Source organism: Lissotriton helveticus, chromosome 4_2, assembly GCF_964261635.1.
Source record: "Lissotriton helveticus chromosome 4_2, aLisHel1.1, whole genome shotgun sequence".
Taxonomy (NCBI): domain Eukaryota; kingdom Metazoa; phylum Chordata; class Amphibia; order Caudata; family Salamandridae; genus Lissotriton; species Lissotriton helveticus.
Window position 1 is genome coordinate 108,957,886 of NC_136064.1, and position 27,024 is coordinate 108,984,909.

Consider the following 27,024-nt stretch of genomic DNA (forward strand, 5'->3'; position numbering starts at 1 on the left):
GACCAGGAGGGTCCAGGGTGCTCCTCTTTTGGAGGGGAGCACGGGCTAGTCTGGAGCAACCAGACCAGCAGTGTTAGTTGCCGTGGAGCATCGTGAGGGGGCCACTAGCCAACGGGCAAGTGACCTGGACAACGCGGTGAGCAGCAAAAAGCAGAAGGGCCCCACGCCGATCTCGTGGATGCAGGGGGGCTGGACTTCGGTGCTGGAGCTGCTCAGGGTCGGGGCTTCTCTTACCCCAAGGCACTCAGTCGAGGGTCACTCAGGCGTCGTGCTGGACAAGCGTCGTGCAGTTCTGAAGATGGCCGGTCCCTCGAGGTCTCGTCACACCCACGGATCACAGCTGGGCTGATGATGTAGGTTGAGGTCAGAGGTGCCAGGGAAGCCGGTTCTCGTCGTGCTGGAGCAGTCTTGATCCGAAGGAGAGACTGGCAACAAACCGCGATGCTTGGTTGGTGCCTGCTGCTGCAGGGTGACTACTCCTTAGTCACAAGGGAGAAATCTTAGGAAGAGTCTTGAGTTCCTTCTTGAAGAAAGTAGTTTCAGGATTCAAAGATGATCTGATTTGGAAGGGGGCCAGTTCCTACCTTTATCCTGCAAAAAGGGGCTGGCACGCGACTAAGTCCTGCCCTATGGGTGGGACTAGGAGGGGGGTGGTTATACCCCTCTCCTTTGGCGGGCTTTCCCCAGATCAGGGGCTGGAGTGCCCCTGGAACTGGTTCCAGCCGGCCTATGCACAGTGAGCACCGGGGTGCCACTTGCAGTCACCTTCCTCTAAAGCCCTGCCTACCTAGGATACACAAAATCCTGTCTGGGACGGTGCTGGCACCGCCCCTGGCAGGAAACCCTTTGTCCTTGCCTCCTGTTCTGGGAGGACTCCCAGCAGCAGGAGGGCAGACTTGTGTCTCGGTGGCAGCATCCATCTTGTGGAGCTGAGGCTATGTCTGACTTTAACCGGGGTTACAGGTTACATACATGTCGTGTCCCTCTAGAAGGGTGGAATGCTAACCCCGTCGCCAGAATTGGCGAGGGGTTAGTATTCCAATTCGTATGACACCTTACTCGACATGTTTTGATAAAGCGATACCAGAGTTGGCATATAACCGCGAGGATTATAATGCACTTAAGAGTGTATGGTATGCGATATCATGGAAACGGCTAAGGGATGGATCCCGAAAGCCGCAGACAGGCTCAGCTCATGCCAGAGCACTATCTCACACGATTCCAAGCACTCTGCCTTCAGGATTGTCAAGGCCTGCCATAGGAGTGACTGATAGGAGATCTGTGTGTCCATTTTTAGGGTTAGATATAGGTATACTATATCTAAAGCAAAGGGTGATTACACCACCTTGCCCCAGCTGTCAAGCAGCCAGTTGTGTCAGATTTGGATGGCCAGCCAGGGGTGGCATAATTCATGCTGCAGCCCCTGGTAGGCCCTGGGTACACCTATGCCCTGGGTACCTAAGGTACACTGTACAGGGACTGATAAGGTGACTCAGTATCCAATTAGTTTTGCAGCGTGAATCTTTCTGGATTCACTATGCTGTGCATTATTCCGCGGTCTTGTGGTTGGGTCCGGATTCGTAGTATTTTCTTTGTTTTTTTTTTTTTTTTTCTTAGCCCAGGTGGGCGTCGGCGTCACACCCCCTTGGGTGTATTTCCGGTGACGTCGGCATGCTTCCTGCGGAAGCTCCCACTCTTGGGCGCCATCTTCAGATTCTTTTTTTCCGCGGTCGGGTCTGGATCGTTCCCGTTTGGGCTCCAGACATTTTTGGAGAAAGAAGAAGGAAAATACAGAAAAGACGAGGAGAAGTCACCTGAAGACTCCAGGGGACTTCACCGACGAAAAACAAGCAAGGATAAGGCGTTTTCCATCGAGATCTTCGACGACCGTCGACGAACACGCGACCAGAGAGGCCCTGGACGCTAGAGGATGGACAACACGCCGTTCAAGTTCTGCCGTAACTGCCACCACAAGTACGCGCAGAAGGACCAGCACCCGGTATGCAACCTTTGCCTACCGGTGGACCACGAGAGCGGAGACTGCAACGCCTGTTCCGCCTTCACCCCGAAGACCCTTCGTGTGAGAGAGAGGCAGAGGGTAGCACACGCCGCCCTGCAGGGGAAGGCCCCGACTCCGTCACTCTACGAGCTGGGGATGTCCTCCGAGGAAGAAGACAACGCTGCCGCCGAAGACGACAGCTACACGGTCGTAGAGACCGATTACACGAAGACTTCTGACAAGGTAGGAGACTCTTCGGCCCCCAAGAACCCGAGAGACTCTGAGTCTAGAAAAATCGAGGGCAAGACCCCGAAAGCGCCGACGCCAAAAAAGGCGGCGTCCGCGACTACTCCCAGGCCCAGCGGATCCTCCGAGAAGGAGTCCCCGGCGCCGAGAGCTGCTGATCAGCAGAAAACGTCGAAAATCGTCCCCGAAAAGGATCGATCGACGAGGGAGAAAGACCCGAAACTGACGACGACGACCAGAGACCCGAAATCCGGTTCGACGTCGAAAACTTCGACTCCGAGAGGCACGGCGACGAGCCATCCGTCGAAGAGAGCGGCCGACCCATCCGACGCGGAACACGCGGCCGAGATGGAAAAGAAAAGAAGGCGCCTCGAGGCAGAAATGGAGAATATCATGCAGCGGAAGAAAGATTTCGACGCAAAGATGAAAGCCTTCACGATCCCTCACAAGACCAAGCCACCAGTGTTGGAGGTGGTCGAGGAGGAAGAAGAGATCGCCGAAGTCACCGAGCAAGACCAGGACGTCGAGGTGCTCGACGACCAGGAGGAGTACGAGAATCCCTACGAAAGTTACAGCTATGGGGAGGAGGATGAGGGCAGGACAGACACTGAGTCGGCACCCTCTGACCTTCAGGAGGTAGATTACATCGATGTCGACACCGACAGCCCGGAGGAGGTGGTCGACACCTACCCCTCGAGGCCCTCGCCGCCGGACGACATCGGGGCCTACAACTCGGTGATACAATCTGCCGCAGCAGCTTTCAAGCTCAAGCTCGACGAAGAGAAGCAGAAAGCAGACTTCCTTCTGGAAACATTACTCCCAACACAAACGAGGAGCCAGTTCCTTCCAATGCTCGAGAGCGTCTTGGCTCAGGGGAAGGAAGCTTTCAGGGAGCCCGCAACATGCAAGGCAGTAACTCCCAGAACTGAGAAGAAGTACAAGCATGCCACAAAGGACCCGGCCTACATTCAGGGCACGGTCTCCGCAGACTCCATTATCACGGCCACAGCAAGGAGGAGGGCTAACGTACCCACTACCTCGGGCCCACCACCGGATAAGGAGAGCAAAAGGATGGATCTGGTGGGCAGAAGGATCGAACGGAATGCCGCGACCCACTGGCGCATGGCTAATTCCAACGCCCTGATAAACAGGCACATGTACCAAATCATGGAGGGACTGGGGCAGTTGGTGAAGGACTTGCCCCAGGATGCCAGGCAAAAAGCCGAAAAGCTGATTGAAGAGGGGAAGAATGCGGCAAATTCTTGCCTTAAGACGGCCCTGGATGGGGCAGACACCGCCAGCAGGCTCATGATGATGGGCGTCACGGAAAGGAGGCACGCCTGGCTCAGGATATCCGGTTTCAAACCGGAGGTGCAACACAGCATCCTGAACACAGCGTTCAACGGCAGCACGCTTTTCGGACCAACAGTTGATGAACAACTCAGCCAACTGAAGAAAGATAACGAAACAGCAAGATCCATGGGGGCATTGCAGTTCAGAGGGAACAAGAGGGGCACCCCGTCACGGAGGCCCGGCGGGAGAGGCGGAAACCAGCCAGGTACATCACACCAGGCTTTCCAGCAAACGCACCAGGCAGACTCGCAGACTCAGCAGGGTCATCAGAAGCAGCCCTGGCAGTACCAACAAAGAGGCCAGTCCTTTCGAGGGAGAAATGGACGGGGGCAAAATAGAAGAGGGGGCCAGCAGCCCACCTCCAAGTGACTTCAAAAAAATCCGTGTGCCCGCCCGCAAAAAAGAACCCAGGGGGCAGCACGTACAGATGGGTCAAGACAAACTAGACACCTACGACCACAGGACACCAGTGGGAGGAAGATTAAGATACCACCTCCAGGAGTGGAGAGAAATCACATCAGTCAAATGGATCCTCAACATTATCCAATTCGGATACTGCATAGAGTTGGAGGGGAGGCCAACAAGCAAAAACCAAAAAGGAAACCACTAGCAGGCAAACAGCTACAGTGCCTTCAGGAAGAAGCAAAAGAACTCCTGCAGAAGCAGGCCATAGAACGGGTACCCTTCAAGGAAAGAAACACAGGAGTATACTCAACGTACTTCCTGGTACCAAAAGTAGACGAGACAATGAGACCCATTCTCGATTTAAGATTCATGAACAAATTCATAAGAACGCAGAAATTCAAAATGACCTCCCTGCAAGAGGTGCTCCCACAATTGCAGATCGGGGACTTCATGGTCACTATAGACCTCAAAGACGCATACCTGCACATCCCAATGAACAGAAAGCACAAACACATGCTCAGGTTCACCGTCGGAGAAAGCCACTACCAGTTCACGACACTGGCCTTCGGTCTAAAATCGGCACCAAGAGTGTTCACAAAGTGCCTCGCAGCAGTCGCAGCGCACCTAAGAAGGCAAGGGATACACGTATACCCTTACCTGGACGACTGGCTGGTGAAAGCAAACTCATACCAGAAATGCAAGCTGCACGCACATACAGTGACAAGCACGCTCATAAACCTGGGGTTCTCCATCCATTGGAAGAAATCATCAATGGAGCCAGAACAAGTGAAGATCTTCCTGGGAGCACAGATCAACACCTTACAGGGCAAGGTGTTCCCCAGCGAGAAGAGGGCGAGGGCGCTGGTGAAGGAAACTCGCCTCTACCGGAAGGGACAAGCTCGGACAGTGAGGACTGCGAGCAAGATCATGGGGATGATGGCATCATGCATCCACCTGGTACCGAATGTACGACTCCACATGAGACCCATTCAAGAATGGCTACAGGAGCAATGGTCACAAGCTACAGGCAGTTGGGAGGATCTAGTGGTTGTAACGCACGAAGTGCAGAAGGAGATGACATGGTGGACCATGGAGAACATAGCAAGGGGAAAGCCTCTAACGCCCCCAACGCCAACAGTGACCATCACCACAGACGCATCCCTGAAGGGATGGGGCGCTCACATGGAGGAGCTCAAGGTGAGAGGACTGTGGACACCGACGGATGCCACAAAACACATCAATTACTTAGAGTTGAAGACAATCTTCCTTGCACTGAAAGCCTTCCAGACAAGACTGTACAATCACAAGGTGTTGATACAAACAGACAATACCACTGCGATGTTCTACATCAACAAGCAGGGGGGCACCCAGTCAGCCCCGCTTTCAACGCTAGCACAGGAGATATGGAGGTGGGCAATCCCTCTCAAGATAGACCTGCTGGCCATACACCTGCCAGGGAAGGACAACATACAAGCAGATTGGCTCAGCAGGCAGACTTCAGCATCCCACGAGTGGGAGCTCAATGCTCAGGAGACAGGGCACCTATTCGACAGATGGGGAACTCCATCGGTGGACCTGTTTGCCACACGCCAGAATGCAAAATGCCGAAACTTCGCATCCAGGCAGCCCGAGGAGGGGTCACTGGGGAATGCCCTATGGATAGATTGGTCAGGGACATTTGCCTACGCCTTTCCCCCGATACCACTGATGCACAGAGTACTGAGCAAGTGCAGAGCGAGCAACATGACACTGATACTGGTCGCACCACAGTGGGCGAGGCAGACATGGTACTCGCAGATCATGGAGATGACACAGTGTGCACCCCACAGATTCAGCAGGAGGAAAGACTTACTCTCCATGCAGAACGGAGAGGTGCTGCACCCAGAGCCAGAGAGCATGAGCCTAGTAGCGTGGCTCCTGAGGACATAGAGTTCGCACATTTAAGGTTGCCAGAAAGTACACTGAAGGTCCTGCGGGAGGCAAGAAGGCCTAGCACTCGGAAGTGCTATGTGGCGAAATGGAAGAGGTTCACAATATGGTGTAGACAAGAAAGGCTTCACAATAAAATGAAGAGGGACTCCACAGTGCTAAAGTACCTGACGCACTTGCTACAGAAGAACCTTAGCTCATCCTCCTTGAGGGTTCACTTAGCAGCAATAGTCGCCTACACAAGGGATGAAACGTGCAGGAGTTTCTTCACATCACAGGTGGTGAAGAGATTCCTAGAAGGGGCGAAAAGGATCGCACCGCCCAAGCGGGTGCCGCCACCGGCATGGAACTTGAACATAGTCCTAACGGAACTCATGAAAGAGCCCTTTGAACCGCTCCACAAGGCGTCCTTAAAGATGCTAACTATGAAAACAGCTTTCCTGGTTGCAATAACGTCCCTACGCAGAGTAAGCGAGCTTCAGGCTCTGACGCTACAAGAACCCTACATACAAATACATAATGACAGGGTTGTGATGAGGACTGACCCAAACTTCATGCCGAAGGTGGTATCTAAATTTCACATGAACCAGTCTATACAGATACCGAGTTTTTTCCAAAAACCAACAACTGCGGCAGAGCGAGCTCTGCACACCCTGGACGCCAGAAGGGCAGTCATGCACTACATCGAAAGGACGAAGGGACACAGGAAGACAAAACAGTTCTTTGTGTCATTCGCCAACAGTTACATGGGAAAAGCAGTAACCAAAAAGACCATTGCACGATGGATCGCACAGACAATCCAACTCTGCCACAAGCGGGCAGGACAAGAGCTAGCAGAGGGGACACGTGCCCACTCCACTAGGAAAAAGGGCGCTACAATAGCCTTCCTGGCTAACACACCCATACAAGACATATGCCTGGCGGCAACATGGGCTTCGGTGCACACGTTCACGAAGCACTACTGTGTGGACATACAGATGAACAAGGAAGCTCAAGTTGGACAGAAGGTGCTACAGCACATATTCAATACCCAACGCTCATCTTCCACCCAACCGCCACAGAAATAATGAGAAACCGCTACAAAATCTATGCACAGCATAGTGAATCCAGAAAGATTCACGCTGCAAAACGAATAGTTTTCTTACCTGTCGGTGTAGTTTTGCAGCTTGAAGATCTTTCTGGATTCACTAGCGAACCCACCCACCTCCGCCAGAAAGATGAGGCTGGAGAGAGAAGAGGTGGTTAACATAAGAAAGGATATTTAAGAAGTACAGAGCGGTAAAAATACCAACTAATTAGAACATTGCCATTACTTCGGAAACGAAAGAAACACGGAAAAAAAGAACCCGAAGATGGCGCCCAAGAGTGGGAGCTTCCGCAGGAAGCATGCCGACGTCACCGGAAATACACCCAAGGGGGTGTGACGCCGACGCCCACCTGGGCTAAGAAAAAAAAAAAAAAAAACCAAAGAAAAGACTACGAATCCGGACCCAACCACAAGACCGCGGAATAATGCACAGCATAGTGAATCCAGAAAGATCTTCAAGCTGCAAAACTACACCGACAGGTAAGAAAACTATTCGATATGTACCTAAGGTACATGGAATCCATTTTACAGAGAGAGCAGTAGGCCTGGGGTCCTGAATAGCAGGGCCCCAGGTCAACTAAGTCAGAAAACCAGCAAAACACCAGGCAAAAAGTTGGGGGAAACCATAGTCAGGGATCTACCTTCCTACATAACCCCCCCCCCCCCCAAAACGAAAGGAGATAAGGCTATCCTTGCCAGGTAAGCCTATATTGCCTGAGTGGCCATATAAGGAAGTACCAGCACTGGCATGGTTACCCCCTATCTCATGGTCCACTAAGCAATCCCTCACCCTAAGGGTATCTGAGGGTCTCCACCATAGGGAATCTCTACCTGTGGTGTGTTTTGGCAAAGGAAAAGGCTGGTGCTGAAATGGAGTACTGAAGTGAGGCTCCACTAATTTTGGGCTCAGCTTCCTCCAATCATTTCCCACCATAGAGGCCTTTCTTTCCAAGACTGAGTTGTTTTGGGCTCTCAGGGTCAACCTCTGGCTACCTACAGCTGGAGGTTGGGTCCCTCTGTTTGGCTTACTGGAGGGACAAGTCATGTTTGGGGCCCTTAGGTCCCAGGTCTGGCTGTGCCCAACAGTGTCCATCTGTGGGAGGTCCCTAACTAAATTTAAGGGGGATCCCTCAGGAGTTTGTTTTATTTTCACTTGGCTAGGACTGCTAGCTTTGGTGCCCTTAATCTGCTGATTGGGGAATTCTTTTGGACAGGGGGCCCTTTGGGGTCCACCACTGGCCTCCCTGACCTCTACAGCCCTGGGCTGACTGAGGCAGGGTAGAGAGGGGCAGGTTACCTGCTCCAGACTGGGTCCCACCTTGGAAGGATCCACTGACATCAGGGGTTCTGCCAGGCTAGGCCTGACTACCTCTGGGGCAGTTTCTTCACAAGGGGTCAGATCAGTTCCCTGAGGAGGCTGATCCTTTCCTAAAGTCTGGTGGGAGGGAGATTTCTCTTCCTCCTCAATGCTCTCTGTCTGAGTGGAGTGATCCATAGTTTCAGGCTTCACAACACTATCCTCACGACGCTCCACGGCAACTAACACTGCTGGTCTGGTTGCTCCAGACTAGCCCGTGCTCCCCTCCAAAAGAGGAGCACCCTGGACCCTCCTGGTCCACTCAAGACGCCATTTTAGGTCCACCGCGTGGGCCTTGCATTTGCCAAGACTTGTTGCCCAATCCTGGGTCCAGGGTGCTCCTCTTTTGGAGGGGAGCACGGGCTAGTCTGGAGCAACCAGACCAGCAGTGTTAGTTGCCGTGGAGCGTCGTGAGGGGGCCACTAGCCAACGGGCAAGTGACCTGGACAACGCGGTGAGCAGCAAAAAGCAGAAGGGCCCCACGCCGATCTCGTGGATGCAGGGGGGCTGGACTTCGGTGCTGGAGCTGCTCAGGGTCGGGGCTTCTCTTACCCCAAGGCACTCAGTCGAGGGTCACTCAGGCGTCGTGCTGGACAAGCGTCGTGCAGTTCTGAAGATGGCCGGTCCCTCGAGGTCTCGTCACACCCACGGATCACAGCTCCCGAAAGCCGCAGACAGGCTCAGCTCATGCCAGAGCACTATCTCACACGATTCCAAGCACTCTGCCTTCAGGATTGTTAAGGCCTGCCACAGGAGTGACTGATAGGAGATCTGTGTGTCCATTTTTAGGGTTAGATTTAGGTATACTATATCTAAAGCAAAGGGTGAGTACACCACCTTGCCCCAGCTGTCAAGCAGCCAGTTGTGTCAGATTTGGATGGCCAGCCAGGGGTGGCATAATTCATGCTGCAGCCCCTGGTAGGCCCTGGGTACACCTATACCCTGGGTACCTAAGGTACACTGTACAGGGACTGATAAGGTGACTCAGTATCCAATTAGATATGTACCTAAGGTACATGGAATCCATTTTACAGAGAGAGCAGTAGGCCTGGGGTCCTGAATAGCAGGGCCCCAGGTCAATTAAGTCAGAAAACCAGCAAAACACCAGGCAAAAGTTGGGGGCAACCATAGTCAGGGATCTACCTTCCTACAGCACTCCTTTGTCTTTTCTATATAGTGCATCACATCCCTCCTGGTGTCCACGGTGTGCAGCGCTCTTTCTGTGCTTGTGGTTGGTTTTTGGGAAAAACTAGGTATTTGGATTGTTTGGTTGATGTGGAACAGTGACACCACCTTTGGCATGAAATGTGGATCTGTTCTTATTACAATTCTATCACTGTGTATCTGCACGTAGGGCTCTTGAAGTGTAAGCGCCTGCAACTCACTTACTCTTCGTAGTGATGTGATCGCCACTAAGGCACAAATTACTACTTGTGTAACGATATATCTCTAAGAGACATTAGTTAGTGATAGATTCCCAACACTGGTGCCATTGAAACTAGGGCCCTGAAAGGGGATGACCTTAACCCTCGATATCGGTTCGCAGAACGGGGAGGATGGGTGGGTCGATAAGGAATCTATCACTAACTAATGTCTCTTACAGATATATCGTTACACAATTAGTAACTTGTGCATCTGAAAGAGACGTTAGTGATTGATTCCTTACCTGAGAATAGATACCCCAGCAATACTAACCCCGGTGGTGGGTCTGCGAACCAATAATCACACCAGAAAGTCCTGAAGGACGGAACGGCCAAAGAAGCCATCCCTCCGGACTTGGCTGTCCAGGCAGTAGTGTCTTGCAAACGTGTGCAGCGATGCCCACGTAGCTGCCTGACAGATGTCCTGCAAGGGCACTCCACGGCCTAAGGCAGTTGTAGTCGCCGTGGCTCGAGTGGAATGAGCCCTCAGCCCAACCCTTCCTTCTTAGCCAGGGAGTAACACGCCTGGATGCACAAGATGATCCACCGAGATATGGTCCTTTTGTGCACCGCCCGCCCCTTCTTAGCGCCCACGTAACCAACAAAGAGTTGGTCATCCACCCGGAACTGGCGTGTGCAATCCAAGTACAATGAAAGCGCAAGTTTTGGGTCCAGACGACAAGAAGGTGGGCAAGGTGATAGACTATTCCCGATATGGAAGGCCGTGACAACCTTGGGCAGGAAATATGGCTTAGTACGCAACACAACCGTGTCCGGATGGACAGAAAGGAATGGGGGTGTACATGAAAGAGCCTGGAGCTCACTCACTCTCCTGGCAGAGGTGATGGCAACCAGGAAAGCAGTCTTCAAAGTGAGAAGACGGAGAGGACAGTTGTGAAGTGGCTCAAAGGGAGCGCACATCAGAAACGTAAGAACAAGGTTCAACTCCCACTGAGGCATCACCAATGGAACAGGAGGGAACATGTGTGTGATGCCCTTCAGAAAACGAGTTACAATAGGGGACTTGAACAAATAAGGTTGATCAGGCAGCCTTAGGAAGGCTGAAAGGGCAGAAAGGTAGTCCTTGATAGTGCCCAGAGCAGAGCCCTGCTGGGAAAGAGAAAGAAGGAAGAGAAGAACCTCAGAAAGAGGGGCAGCAAGAGGATCCACAGCCTTTGCTGTGCACCATGCCACAAATCTGTTCCACCTGCAGGCGTATACCGACTTTGTGGAGGGACGCCAGGCTGCCAGAATGACATTACAGACTTCAGGAGGCAAGTCAAATGGCCTCAACTGTCACCGCTCAATCTCCAAGCATGGAGGTGGAGACTGGACAGGTTCGGGTGGAGGACCGTCCCCTGCTGCTGCGACAGAAGGTCCTCCTGAAGAGGCAGACGAATCGGAGGATCGACTGACATACTGAGTAGCTCGGGATACCAGTACCTTCGCGCCCAGTCCGGAGCCACAAGGATGACTTGGGCCCGGTCGCGCTTGATTTTCTTCAGCACTCTGGGCAGAAGTGGTATAGGCGGAAAGGCGTACAATATACCGCAACTCCACTCGCGACAAAAAGCGTCTCCGAGCGAGTGCCGCCTTGGAAATTCCAATGCGCAGAACAGATGACATTGCGCGTTCTCTTCGGTGGCGAATAGATCTAACCAAGGCTCTCCCCACTGCTGAAAGAGACCTTGCGCCACGTCCAAGTTCAGACGCCATTCATGATCCATCATGCACCGACGGCTGAGTTCGTCCGCCCTGGCGTTCAGAGAACCTGCCAGGTGTTGAACCACCAGGGTCACGCCCTGATGTTCCAGCCACTGCCAGAGGCGCAGAGCCTCCTGGCAAAGGATCCACGACCCCACCCCGCCCGGTTTGTTGCAGTACCACAGGTCCTTGAACACCTGCACTACACTCCCCCGAACTGAGGGAAGGAATGCCTTCAGTGCTAGACGAATCGCCCGCAGCTCCAAAAGGTTGATATGGAGCCGGGACTCCGCCGGAGAACAGAGGCCTCTGATCTCCGCCTCTCCCATGTGGCCTCCCCAGCCCTGGAGGGACGCGTCCGTAACAACTACGTGCTCCGGTTGGGGAAGGGAGAGGGATCTGCCGCTGACCCAATCGCGGTCCGTGAGCCACCACTGCAGCTGTCTCGCAGTGCCCTCCGAGATCAGGACATGGTCGGATAGGTTGCCCTGATGCTGGGCCCACTGAAACTTCAGGTCCCACTGCAGAGCCCGCATCCGCCACTGGGCGTGATGCACCAGAAGGATGCAGGAGGCCATCAGCCCCAGTAGCCGCAGCGTCAACCTGACCGAGACCCGGGACAAAGGCTGAAAGAGTGGAATCAGAGCCTGAATGTCCCGAACCCGCTGTTCGGGAAGATAAACCCGAAACTGCGCCGAGTCGAGAACCGCTCCGATGAAGAGGAGCTTCTGAGAGGGGCACAGGTGTGACTTCGGCACATTGATGGAAAACCCCAGCAGGTGCAGGTTTGCCGTTGTCTGGAGGTGGCTGACGACTGTTTGGGGCGAGCCCGCCTTCAACAACCAGTCGTCAAGGTAGGGGAAGACTGAAACCCCTAACCTGCGCAGATGAGCTGCGACCACCGCCATCACCTTCGTGAACACCCGTGGGGCGCTGGTAAGGCCGAAGGGGAGCACGGTAAACTGAAAGTGCTTGTGGCCTACCGTGAACCGCAGGTAACGCCGGTGGGCCTGCAGGACAGGGATGTGGAAATAAGCGTCCTGCAAGTCCAACGCTACCATCCAGTCTCCTGGGTCCAGGGCAGCTGAGACCTGAGTCAGTGTCAGCATTTTGAACTTCTCCTTCCGGAGGAAGCCGTTGACGTTCCGTAGGTCCAAGATAGTGCGTAGGCCCCCTTTGCCCTTCTTGGGTACCAGAAAGTAGTGGGAGTAGCAACCACACCCTACTTCTGGCCCAGGAACACGCTCGATGGCCCCCTTGGCCAAGAGGGCCGTAACTTCCTCTGCAGAAGTCGCAAATGATTCCCCCATTAAGCGGTGGTTCTGCGACGATTTGCAGCACCCACCGGTCCGATGTGACAGTGTGCCAGTGGAGGAGGTGATGGCGAACCCTGCCCCCCACTGGCGACACATGGGCCTGAAAGCACGGACTAGGAGGGTTTTGAGGCGGATGCTGCGGGGGAAGGTGTGGACTGTCCTCGCCGTTGTCCCCGACCGCCGCCACGGCGGTTTCCACAGCCGCTACCGCGTTGGGTACTACTCTGCGGTGCGTGGCTGGCAGCACGTGTGGGTACACCCCTTCCTTGGCCACGAAACGAGCGAAAGGCAGTCGTTTGCTGGTGCGAGGCCGAGAGGCCCAAGCACTTGGCCGCAGCCCTGGAGTCCTTAAAGCGCTCAAGCGCATGGTCTGCCTTGTCGCCAAAAAGGCGACGGCCATCAAACGGCATGTCCATGAGTCTATTCTGGACATCAGCCGAGAAGTTGGTGGACCTCAACCAGGCGTGGCGACGAATCGCCACCGTCGTTGCCATCACTCTGCGCAGTGAGTCGGTGGTATCCAGTCCACACCGAATAGAATAACGTGCCGCATCTCGGCCTCCCACAAGGGCTTGGCCGAGTTTAGCCCGTACCTCCAACGGGCATTCTGGCAGCACTTCCGCGACCGTATCCCACAGGGAGTGGGTGTAGCGGCCCAAGAGGCATGCGGTGTTGGAAGACCGCAGTCCCAGACTTAGGGAGGAGAATACCTTCTTGCTGTATTGCTCAAACCTCTTGGATTCCCTGTCAGGCGGAGCCGATGGGAATGCGGTCTGGGAATTGGAGGCCTGGATCACCAGGCTCTCAGGGGTGGGGTGGGTGGACAGGAAACAACGGTCGCCCGGGGCCGGGCGGTGGCGTCTGGCCACGTTCCTATCCACAGGCGAACCTGTAGCGGGCCTGGAACAAGTGCCCAAAAGAACGTCTGTCAAGGCCTCATTAAACGGCAGCAGAGGCTCAGCCTAGCTTGACTGCGGTTTAAGGACCTCAGTGAGGAGGTTAGTCCTCACGGCCGCGACGGGGAGTTCAAGGCCCAAGGCCTTGGCCGCCCGCGTCAGCACCACACTGTAGGTAGCCCCGTCCTCCGAAGCCACGGTAGGAGGGGAGACAAAACCAGTGTCTGGCGAGGTGTCCAGACCACTGGCATCCCCAAGTCCACCTGTCCAGTCCTCCTGGGACTGACACTCCCGTGTCAGAGGGTCCTCAGACCCCTCCCAATACTCCTCATCACCCATCTCCTGGTACTCAGGGGTGTCAAATGATGGGGCCGGCTCTTGGAAGATGAACTCTCCGAACGGTGTCGAAAGCGGCGCCCAGCGGCACCGTTCCGGTGCCGGATTGAGGGAGGTATCGGGGACGGCGCCGCCCGAAGACGGCGCCGGGGGTGACACCTGAGGGACCGGCGCCGGGGAGGTCGTTAGGTTGACCGGCGACGACCCGGATCCGGAACCGGATCCAGTGGGGGCCTGCAGCGCCGGGCCCGAAGCACCCGACTGCGTCAGGGCCGAAGCCCCCGACCCGCTAGGGCCCCCTGACGGGTCCGTTGGGCCCGAAGGCGCCGCGGAGCCCGCCGGGGGAGTGAGGGACCTCATGTCCATGAGGAACCGCTCGATCTCCTCCGGTGTCACGCTGGGCCCAGGGACCGGAGGGTATGGGGCCGGACGCAACGCCTCCGACGGAGCCGCCTGGGCGGTGCCACCTGAACCCCCTGCCACGTCGTGGGAGTCGGAAGAGCGATGACGTCTCTTCGACTTCTTGTGCTTACCTGACGACTTCGACCCTGAGGAGTGATGTCAACTCCCGGAGCTACGATGGCTCCGCTCCCGCGACCGGTCCCTCGACCTCCGTCCGGACCGAGACCTCTCCTGGCGCGGGGCCGACTGCCGGAGTTCGAGTCGCTTGCGGGACCGCTCCCGCCTAGCTTTCGAAGTCAGGGCCCGGCAGTCGGAACAGGTCTTGTCGTCGTGGTCGACGCCGAGACAGTGGAGACACCGACGGTGAGGGTCGGTGACCGACATCAGTCGGTCGCAGTCCTCACAGGGTTTAAAACCTGGCATCCCTACCTGGCATCCCTATCGGCACCGTTCAGAGTCGAAGACTCGAAAAGAAATGATCAAAAGGGATCAAAAAGTTTAGTCAAAAAAGACTAAGGTACCACTTTTTCCGGATCTGCGCTGCTGACGCGGAAAAAAGAACTGACGTCAGCACGCGGAGGTGGCGTCTAAGTACTCCGACGACGTCATCACGGCGCCCACGACGCCGACGACGGACGCGGAGGCGCAGACGATGCCTACCGATGCGCAAGGGTACTGCTAGGCAAAAAATTTCCGGATCCAGTCTGACGCCTGGGGATATTCTAAGGTAAGGAGTCTATCACTAACGTGTCTCTTTCAGATAAGGCCGTTTCACCAAGCTAGAGGTGTGGATGATGTATACCAGGGCAGTGGGTTTGAGGGCATGGCACACAGGGAGGTGTGCCATGTTTAGTTCTGCACCAGGACACTCAACCTGCAAAGGCAGTGTGTGAGTGTTAGTGCACAGAGCACCTAAGGGTGGCACAGTAAGTGCTGCAGCCCACAGGGGTCTTCTCTGGTCACAATGCCCTAGGCACCTAAGGTACCATTTACCAGGGGCTGACATGTGGCCAGACATGCCTATTGGGTTTAGGCTTCAATACAGTTTTAGGGAATGAACACAGACCCTGGGCACCTGATTGGCAGGAGCCCAGGGCACACTCAGTCAAAGCACATCAGCAATTCAGCAGAAAGTGGGTGCATACCAATGGAAGAAAGATGGCGCTTTCTCACAGATCCCTTGTTGGTTCTAAAATAAAACAACTATATCTTTTGATACAAAACAATTGGCCTAGAGTTCAGTTCTTGAGTGTGTGAAACCTTTTGCTGACTGAGTTTGTACAACAAATGCTTTTCACTGTCCTCTGGTACTGCCTTACTGCTCGACCAAGCTACCACTTTGAGAGTAAGATTATATCGAACTTTAACCTCTGCCAAACCACTGGGGACTCTATACACACTGTACCTTACTTTGGTCCAGTATATATAGATTCACTTTCCTACAACAAATATTTTTAAATGCACCAACAAATCCAAAGAATAGACCCGTATATTTGCCTGAAGCTGTTGCCTCCTCTCACCTTATGATGCCACTAGTCCCTGTGGGTGTTTGTGCCGATAAAATGCAGTCTTTAAATCTGAAATGGAACACAACAGAGGACAAAAAAGGACGGTGCCGGTCTCTTTTGCAAAAAGTCCTTCTGAGGACACGGTGTAACTGCCTCCCATTACTGCCTCCTAATGCCAAAAGTCCCTCTCCGGGACCTTAATAACTCTCTACCAATGGGCCTATTCCACCGTAACGAATGCGCTGCTCGCGCCTGCTTTTAATCTAGTCAAATGTACAGCACAGCGATGTTCACCAATAGTAACTAGCACAAAACTGGTAAAGAGCATACGCAACTATTCCTTTACTTTTTAACAATCGCGACATCAACGCTTCACTTTAACATACCGCGGGTGCCGTGATTGTTGAAAATGTAAAGAAATAGGTGCTCAGTTTAAGATCTCAGTTTTGGAATTTTATGCTCGTTTTCAACAATCGCGGCACTGGCGACATGTTATAGTAAAATGCGGGTGCCGCGATTGTTGGAAAAGTCAAGAAACAGATTATAAAATCCCAAAACTAAGATATTAAACTGCGCAACTATTGTTTTACTTTCACAACAATCGCGCCGCACGCAGTTTGTTAAAGTAAACGTAGTTGCCGCGATTGGTAAAAAAATAAAGAAATAGATTAAAAAATGTAACTGTTTACTTTTTCAACAATCCTAAGAGCATCCAAAGGGGGACCAGCATCTTTTATCACTGTGGTGCACCGTGCAGGCCCAGATGGAGAATAAAACATGCATGACTTGCCCACAGCCCTGAAAATAATTGCGCTTGTTTGCCAGAAAGGTAGAAAGTGCACCCAACCAAGTCATCACCCATCATGGTGACACCCTGTTTGCATACTGATGACGTTTACAGCCAGAGACGATGGTCCGTTATCAATAACAGCAGCGGGGACTGGGCGGTGGCAACGGCTCACAATAAACATCGCCATCATTTGACATTAGGCAGCCTTTCACTTCCACTGCACATCGAGGGGGCCCAGCTACGGTGCCTCCTCGTGCCGCTACGGTTTGCCTGATCTCAGATTTGCAAAGAAAAGCATTACGTCACTTATTTAAAAACTATGTAAACAGGGCAAAAATGTCACCTGCAGTCGCAGCTCAAACTCATCAGGCGCCTCGATAGAAATACAATAATAAATAAAAAGACCAGCAGCGTGTTTATTTTTGCATCGTGCTTTAAAGTGAAAGCGCGATGGAAAAATGAACACGCTGCTGGCTCGGCAGGAAAACACAGAGTCTGCCGGAATCCCCCTGTCCTCCCCGTGACACTGTGCGCCTCTGCGCTCCGTGCCTGTTTCACAGCTGTGGTGAAGAATTTTCTTATCTGCTTGTTAAATAACAAGCAGATAAGAAAAGTCTTCAAAGCAGCCGCAATGCAGGCTATCGTGTCCGGAGGGGCAGTTCGAAAAGCGGACAGGGTGTCAACCAAAAACTCTTATCCAATGGGAAGCCAGCGTTTACCATAAACACTGATGCTACCCAATGGAAAAGAGGGGCGGGGATTAGAATCCCTTTTACAAATCTTGTATTTACAATATCTCCCGCAGAGGAGCAGCAGGGCTCTGCCCTGCCACGCCCAGGCGAGACCTAAAAAGAACACACACAACCACACTACACGAGCGCCTAGAGACCTGTAGGTGATTTGGCGCAATATAATTCTAATATAACAATAACAATAACTACATAAGCAATGAGAAACATAACCTATAATTATAAACACTGCCTCCTTTCCATAACCAGGTGTTTCCGCTATCACTCACAGCCAAAGCGCGGGTCATCCACTTTACTGGGCTCTCCATTTGCATACTTGGCCTGTACCCACGTTCTCCACGCGTTGACACCATACGAATGGTTCAAGCCGGTGCTGTTGGGCTGACTGTTGGGCTGACTGTTGGGCTGACTGTTGGGCTGACTGGTCGGTTGACTGGTCGGTTGACTGGTCGGTTGACTGTTGGGCTGACTGGTCGGTTGACTGTTGGGCTGACTGGTCGGTTGACTGTTCGGCTGACTGTTCGGCTGACTGTTGGGTTGACTGTTCGGCTGACTGTTGGGCTGACTGTTGGGCTGACTGTTGGGCTGACTGTTGGGCTGACTGTTGGCTGAGTCCCGGGAGCAGCTCTCTGACAAAGCCAGGCGCTTCTGGCCCTGTGGAGAAGAGCAAAGTGATTAGAAAACATTTTATATAAAGAGTTAGATTAAAAAAAATAATCAGATGCTAGAAGAACCTGCTGCCACTTTTTAAGAAAACCTTTGATGGAAGTGCATCCCTTCCAACCAAACTCCTCTTGGACAACCAGCATAGGTAGTGAGAGCACACAACAGAAGCAGCGTCCAGCACATTACCAGATGCAATCCCACTCCTTACCCACACAATACATGTCTAAAGACTACTCCCATGAGCTGCAAACCTCTCTTTGCAGAAGAACAAGTAATTCCAACTCAGAAATAAGGTAGCTACAACAAAAGGATTAGGTTACTTAGCCTGTAAGCATCTGTTACATGTAGTGCTGTAGATTCACATGATGTGCATACTACTACTGTAGGAAACTGGCTCTATACACCAAAATGAGGGATAGTGTGTATAGAGTCCAAGTGTCCCCAGAGGTAGGCAGAGGTTAAAGTTAGATAGAACCTTTCTCTCGATTTGTGGTTGTGTGGTCGAGCAGTAAGGCAGTATCAGAGGACAGTGTTAAGCATTTGTTGTACCCACTCAATCAGCAAATGAATTCACACACTCAAGAACTGAACTCTAAGCAATTGTTTTTGTATAAAAAATATACTGTTTTATTTTTAGAACCAAGCAGGCCTGGCACATGTAAGCATATATTACTTTACAGGAATTCGTTGCTGATTGTACAGCAGTTTGAAAATGCAATGGAAATTGTACTTTGTTTGATTTACAGGGGATGCAGTAGATTGCAACACTTAGCAAATACAGTACATTGGAATGAAAAGGCTTTTTCAGTAAATTGCAGGTAAGTTACTTTTCTTGTTACTTTTCTAACTCTGTGCTGGATGGTTAGATTCAGAAGTGGGACATTTCCTGGAAACAGATAAGTAAATAGGTTTTGGTCATTCGCAGGACTTTTTAAGAATGTCTTTAGATTTCAAAACTCCACATATTTAGTTGTTTTTTTGGAAGAAACTTGGCAATGTTATCGTATAGAGAAAAAACAGGTTAACGGTTGACAGGTGCCCTGGGTACTTAGGGTACCCTTTACCATGGGCTGACCTGTGGCCAGAGATGCCAATTGGGTTTAGGCTTCAATGCAGTTTTTAGGGAAGGAACACAGGCCGTGGGCACCTGATTGGCAGGAGCCCAGGGCACACTCAGTCAAAGCACATTAGCAGTTCAGCAAAAAGTGGGGGCATACCATTCAAGAAAGATGGCACTTTCTCACACCTACCATCTAGTGTTGGGCTCAGAATGTTGAAACTTGATTTTCTTCTAAGTTGTGTTGGGGCTTCTCCTCTGATGCAGAATGCGCAAGGTTAGAATGTTTTCTTCACAGCAAGTATGAGTAGATATGAAGTAGTGATTAGGACTGTTTAGTGGCCATGAATGTTGTATAAACTAATTCTGGAAGCAGAAGAGATCTGTAACAAACACTGGCCTACGGGGAGGCAGGTAGGCCCTATTGAATTTACAATATTACATGCAATATTTATTTATTTATTTTGAAAGTTTTATATAGCGCGAACAAGATCTTTGCAGATAACTGATGCTTACAGAGTAACAATCTGCTTCTATTATGTGTGTCTTTAGATATACATATTCTACATTGACTGTAAAGCAGTAGCCCCCTGCTGTCAATAGATTGGAGGCCCCCAAACTCACATTCCATAACAGTAATCGGATTTCAGCCTTTACCTTCCAGAAAAATTCTTATGGGATTCTGAACAGTCTACTTTGGAGTACATGGTGGAATTTAGGCAGGGTAATCAGTTACCATTGCAGCTTGAACTAGCAACGACAATGGTAGGGGTCTTCAATGGCCAACATCGGTTTTAAATTTATTCAGGAGGGAATATAGAGTTCTAGCTAGAAAAACCTTCGCATTTCCTTTACCATATATGTGTAGGTATTTTAAGCCACCCTTCATGACAGTTATTGTTTCCCTGTATCCGAATTTAAAGTGCCATCCAATAAATAGGTAGAGAAGGGATTTCTACCTGTTGTAGGAAAGTGCCCCTTTCTGACATGGTGACCCCCATTTGTGTCTGGTATTTGATGTAATTTTGACAGGTAGTGCACTGGGACCCCTGGTAACCAGGTTCCAAGTGCCAAATCTCGTTCCCAAAACTGTGCAATTGTACCCCAACTGGCAATACCTTAAGCACTTTGTGAGAAAATGGGGGTCTGTTGCAATACTCTCCCACTTTTTGCCTGGCAATGGATGCAACTTTGATTGTAGAGTACGGGGTCCGGCTGACAAGGTTCCCAGTACCGGTGTTCTTTCCCTAAACACATGTCCACAATTGGTACTTAGGCCCCCCTTTAAGTCCTAAGCAAGTGGTACCCGAAGTAGCTAAGGCCTGGAGGCTGAGGAGGGTCCCCTGGAACCACTCACTAGGACCATGTCACAGTCCCTGCATCTGGCAGGCCCCAGTGAGGAAAAGAAAATGACCAAGTCAACAAGGTACACTGCCTGTGTGTCATGCCAGTTAGCACTGCCTAAGATATAGCTAAGTCACCCCCTCTAGCGGGCCTTACCAGCCCTAAGGAAGGGTGCACTGTAGCCTTGTGTGGGTAAATCTGTCTGAGCAGATATGCCCCTACAGTATTGGGATACATTCCTTAATATTTTAAGTGCCAAGGAAGTCATAGAGTACATGTGCTGGGATTTTGACAACTCGAGTTCCATAGTACGATGATGGCCCCACTGAACCCAGGAGTGTTTGGTATCAAACAGCTCCCTTGTAATAAATCCATACTAACGCCAGTGTGAGATTTATTAAACCATGTACACAGAGGGAACCTCAGAGGTGCCCCCTGAAAACCTACTGACCATGGTGTGGGCATCGACTGGCTTTAGGCAGCCTGCCGGACACAGACCTGTTTCTGGACCCCTGGGTGTAGAACCTCTACTCTCTGGGACCAGAAACAATGCACATGCTGGGCAGAGGTGTCACACCTCCTCCCCCAGGATGGGCCAGTGCTCGAAGGGAAAGCTTCAAAGGCCTGCTGCCTTTGTAATGCGACCCCCAGCCTCTGCTGCTTGCAGCAGATGGCAGTTCCTGGTTTACAGCTCCACTTTAGGTGGGAAAACCGGCAGGAAAACTCAAAGATTAGGAGATGTGCCCACCTTTGGCAACTCCACACCTAAGGTGGATAAGGCGAAGTTAAGCACACCTTTCGGGTATCTACATTTTAAAGATGAGGGGACTCTTCCAACCAGGGCTGGGTCTATGCCTCCTCCCACATGAGGGTGGCATAATAGTGGGTTTAGTCACCCCAGGTAAGGTGCCCACTGACCCTACCTACTACTCCCCTAAAAGGTCCCCTACATTTAGTATATAGGAGGCTCCCCAGACCTAGAAAGTAGATCTGCGACGACATAAGAGGCAAGAAAACAACCCTGCAGAGAAGACTGAAGACAATGACAGCCTTGGCCCCAGCTACCAGCCTGTCTGCCTTTTCTGCGAACCTGTGACCTGTCTTGCAGCCAGCGACGTCTGAAAACTGGCTGCTGTTGGGCTGTTGCTTCGAAAAAGACTCCTCTCCTGTGGACAGCAGATCTGTCCAGAAGAAACGTACTCCGAGGGCTACGGATCCAGTTGGAATCGCAATCCCCAGCCCACTCTGCTCCCAACGCCCATGGCCCGACTGGCTCACCTGTGCAGTGAAGACACTCTGTATATGGAATTTCTACTAGGCGGTTATATCATGCACAGAGTCCAGGGGTATTCCACAAGTGTATAGGGCTCAATGTAAAACACAAAGTGTTCTATTAAAGGTAGTGTGAGCGAGCAGCCTTAGGCCTAACACAGAGGAGTACAAGAAAAGTACTGCACAACAGAGATCAATAAGGGACCCACGACTCAAGAAGATGTAGGAAGCTGGCTCTGTATATACTATACCAAAGTGAGGTATAGTGTGCACAGAGACTAGTGGAACCACAAAGGCTTACGGAGGTAAAAGTGGATAACCCCTTACTCTCTATTTGCGGTAGTGTGGGCAAGCAGCAAGGCTTTATCAGAGGGTAGTGTTAAGCATTTGTTGTACATCCTCAGACAAGAGATGAAGTCACACACTCAAAAACTGAACTCAGACCAATTGTTAGTATGAAAAATATTTCTTCAGCTGGATATTATTTTTAGGACTACGAAGGACTTGATACAGATAAGTAAAGTTGTACTTTTAAAGAAAGGTTGCTAAGGATATGCAGGCTGAATGGAATTGTCTTTGTGACATGTAGGTAAAACATTTAAAAATAGTTGCAATTACTTAGCGATTACTTTTTAGATTACTTTTTCTACTTACTGTGACATGCCTAGCTAGCACACTGGGACATTTCCTAGACAAAGTTAATAAATGAATATGCTACTTACCAGTATGCATCTGTTCTTGGCATGTAGAGCTGCTGACATTCATATCTATAGCATAGATCGCCGCCTAGTGTTGGGTCCGGATGATTACACATTGTTGTCCTGGAAGAGTCTTCGAAGTATCACGAGATAGGTGGCTCCTCCCCTGGACTACAGTGCGCATGGGCATCGACTCCATCCTCAGATTGTTTTTAGCCATTGGCGAAGATGGAGTGTATTAGTGTAAGCGATGGCCATGCCTAAGAGTAAATGCAAGAAAAGTCTGCAGCCGCTACAGGCGCCGGGGAGGAGGGCGGGCGATATGAATGTCAGCAGCCCTACATGCCAAGAACAGATGCATACTGGTAAGTAGCATATTCAGTTCGAGGCATGTGGGCTGCTGAATTCATATCTATAGCATAGAATACATAGCAGTCCCTCCACTAACGGCGGCCGCCTGTGCCAGCTGCAGAAGTTTGAAATAGTGTCTTAAGAACAGCCTGCCCTACAGCTGCCTGCTGCTTGGAGTGCACGTCTACACAGTAATGTTTAGTAAAGGTATGTGGTGTAGACCATGTGGCTGCTCTACAAATATCTTCCAAAGGGATATTACCAAGGAAAGCCATAGAGACCCCCAACTTGCGGGTGGAGTGGGCTCTGGGGGGTACCGTTAAAGTGCGCTTAGCCTTGTGATAGCAAATCTGAATACACTTAACGATCCATCTGGCTATACCTGCTTTGGAAATGGGGTTGCCTTTGTGCTGGGCCGAGAAGGCAACAAAGAGCTGTTGAGTCTTTCTAAAGTCTTTGGTTCTGTCAATGTAGTACATTAATGCTCTTTTGACATCAAGCGTGTGGAGCATTCTTTCTGCTACTGTTTCAGGGTTCTGAAAGAATGCGGGCAGTTCGATGGTTTGATTAACATGAAACTGCGACACCACTTTAGGAAGAAACTTAGGGTTAGTGCGCAGCACCACCCTGTTAGAATGAATTTGGATAAATGGCTCTTGTACTGTGAGCACCTGTAGCTCACTAACACATCGTAGCGACGTGATGGCAATGAGAAAAGCTACTTTCCATGTTAAGAACTGAATCTCACATGAATGTAGAGGCTCAAAAGGTGGGCCCATCAATCTGGTGAGGACCACATTGAGGTTCCACACAGGAGCTGGTGGGGTCCTGAGAGGGATGACCCGCTTCAGCCCTTCTAGAAAAGCTTTAATGGCAGGCACCCTGAAAACAGAGAGATGCTGCCTGTTTTGAAGATAAGCTGCTATGGCGGATAAGTGTATCAGAATGGAAGCATATGCTAGATTGCATTTGTAAAGATGTAACAAATAGCAGATGATATTAGGAATGGATGCATCTAGCGGGTTGATGTTGTGGTCTGTACAGTAAATGACAAACCGCTTCCATTTTGCTGCATAGCAAGCTCTGGTAGTGGGCTTCCTTGCCTCCCGGATGATGTCCATGCATTCAGGAGGCAAATCAAGGTAGCCAAACTCTAAGACGTCAGGAGCCAGATCGCCAGATTGAGCTGTCGCGGATCTGGATGCTGAATGTCGCCATGGTTCTGCGTCAAGAGCCTGGGTGTGAGGTGCAGCCTTTGATGCGGTACCACGGAGAGTTCTAGAAACGTAGTGTACCATGGTTGGCGCGCCCACGTTGGAGCAACCAGGATGAGCGTCATCGAGTGTTGCTTTAGCTTTCTTGCCACCAGCGGAATGAGAGGTGCTGGGGGAAAAGCGTACGCAAATCTGCCTGACCAGTTCATCCATGTCGCATTGCCCTGCGACTGTGGGTGAGGGAACCTGGTGGCAAAGCTTTGGCATTTTGCGTTTTCCCTTGTGGCAAACAGGTCTATCTCTGGATGACCCCACTGCTGGAAGTACGGGCGGAGTACTGATGGATGTAACTCCCACTCGTGCATCTGATGGCTGTACCTGCTGAGCAGATCCGCCATCTGATTGTTCTTGCCCGGGAGGTGTTCCGCCATGAGGAAGATGTTCCTCTGAATGGCCCACTTCCACATGCTCTGAGCCAGATGAGACAGCTGTGGAGAGTGAGTACCTCCCTGCTTCTGTATGTAGTACATGGCCGTCATGTTGTCCGTCCGGATCAACACGACTTTGTTGCACAGATGTACTTTGAAGGACTTGAGTGCCATGAAGATTGCCATCAGTTCTAGGTAGTTGATGTGCATCTTCTTCTGCTGTGTCGTCCATAGTCCCTGCACCGTGTAGTGGAGCACATGAGCTCCCCATCCCTGGAGAGATGCGTCCGTCGTCAGGATAATCTGTGGCACAGGCTCTTGGAACGGTCGGCCCTTGCAAAGGTTGTGTGGAGTCCACCAATGCAGAGAGCTGTATGCCCGACCGGTCACCAACACTAGGTCGTTCAGCTGTCCCTGAGCCCGAGTCCACTGCATTCTTGGAGCGGACGCATATGCAACCTCGCGTGCGGGACTATGAAGATGCAGGAGGCCATCATGCCTATCAACTGCATGAACACTCTCGCTGGAAGTGAGTGTTGCGGCCTGAACTTTTGAATGAGCGACTGGATGTTGTCGATCCTCACTGAATTCGGCTGAGCCGTGGCTGCCAGAGTATCTATCGTCGCGCCCAGATACTGCCGCACATGTGCTGGCTGAAGGTGCGACTTCAGATAGTTTAGTGAGAAGCCCAGACAGTGAAGGAGATGAATGGTGTGGGACATGTCAGCGGCGCACTGCTGGGCTGACTTTGCTTGAACCAGCCAGTCGTCCAGATAAGGATAGACGTGGACGTTTTGTCTCCAGAGGTGCGCCGCCACCGTCGCCAGACATTTCGTGAACACTCTGGGGGCTGTGGTCACCCCGAAAGGAAGGCCCTTGAATTGGTAATGCCTGTTCTGGATGGTGAACCTGAGGTATTTCCTGTGGGATGGATGGAGTGGGATGTGAAAGTAAGCATCCTTGAGATCCAAGGTTGCGAGGAAGTCTCCCCGATTTAACAATGGAAGAACCTGCTGCAGTGTTAGCATGTGGAAGTGTTCGGAGAGAATGTACTGGTTTAGGGGCCTCAGGTCCAGAATAGGTCTGAGGGACCCGTCCTTCTTTGGGATTAAGAAGTACAGGGAGTACACCCCTGTGCCTTCTTCCTCCACTGGCACGAGCTCTATTGCGCCTTTTTGCAGCATGACAAGAACCTCCTGCTGCAATAAGTGCAAATGCTCTGCTGACATAGGACGGTGCTTTGGTGGTATGTTGGGTGGAGTGGATGTGAGCTCCAAACAATAGCCGAACTGGATAAGTTTCCTGACCCACCTGTCTGTGGTGATGGATTCCCAGACTGGCAGGAACTGCTGGAGTCTCCCCCCGACAGGTGTTGGATGGTCGGGGGGCAGTGACAGGGAGTCACTGTTGGTGGCAGAGGAACGAGAGTTGTTGTTGCCTCTGCCTCTGCCCTTGGTGCTGTTGCCCGATATCCTCCTCTACTTTGCTTAGTGTACGAGGATTGCGCCCCACCTTTACTGAACTGTGTCTGCTGTGACATCTGTCCTCTGTTAACACCTCGATTGCCTGAGCGACGAAAAGTGTTTCCTCGAAACTGCTGGGATTGGAGAGCTCCCATGGACTTGGCAGTCTCAGTATCTTTCTTGATCTTTTCTAGGGTGGTATCCACCTCTGGACCAAACAACCTGTCAGGGTTCACCGGCTGGTTAAGGATGGTAGTTTGGATTTCTGGTTTAAAACCTGAGATTCTGAGCCATGCCTGCCGTCTAAGCATTACACTTGTATTTATTGCTCTAGCGGCAGTGTCCGCAACATCTAGGGCGCACTTAATGGAAGCGTTGGTGATGAGCTTCCCTTCTTGGATAAGCTTCTCCCCAGCCTCTTTAAATTGGTCTGGTAGGTGTTGCAACAGGGTCTCTAGTGTGTCCTAGTGTGCCCTGTCGTAACGTGCCAAGAGCGCCTGCATGTTTGATATTCGCCAGATATTGGCCGCTTGAGCTGCCACTCTTTTTCCCGATGCTTCCAGCACTTTTGACTCTTTGTCCGGGGGAGGAGCATCACCAGTGGTCTGCGAATTCGCCCTTTTGCGGGCATTGGAAACTACCAAAGAGTCTAATGGCATCTGCCCCTTGATATAGGTGGGATCGCCAGGTGCCGCCCTGTATTTTTTCTCGATTCTAGGGTTGACCACTCTGGAGCGTGTAGGTTCCTTAAAAATGTCTGCAGCATGTTTAAGACCCCCTTCAGCATAGGAAGAGTCTTGACAGTCTTTTCAGCCGTTGAAAAAGTGTCAAATAGGAAGTCCACATCCACAGGGTCAGCATGTAGTTCCACATCGTGGTTCTTGGCTGCTCTTTCAATTAAGGCATTAAATGCCGCTGAATCCTCCGTGGGAGAAGTTTTAACATTGTACAATTGAGGGTCATGGACTGTGTGCTGATCCCCTTGGTCACCAGCCCCTATCCAGGAGTCCTGTTGCTCATCAGGCTCAGTATT

The 27,024-nt window shown here is 51.5% G+C and overlaps 1 protein-coding gene across 6 annotated transcripts in view; it reads right to left on the minus strand.

The window, feature by feature from the left end:
* The window catches only part of ZMYM3 (zinc finger MYM-type containing 3), a 451,345-nt gene that overhangs the window by 93,803 nt on the left and 330,518 nt on the right, over positions 1–27,024 (minus strand). For all 6 annotated transcript variants that reach the window (XM_078640225.1, XM_078640224.1, XM_078640229.1 and 3 more), the window contains one exon: positions 17,768–18,152. In XM_078640225.1, the coding sequence (XP_078496351.1) occupies positions 17,768–18,152 (385 nt within the window). The remainder of the gene's footprint in view (positions 1–17,767; positions 18,153–27,024) is intronic.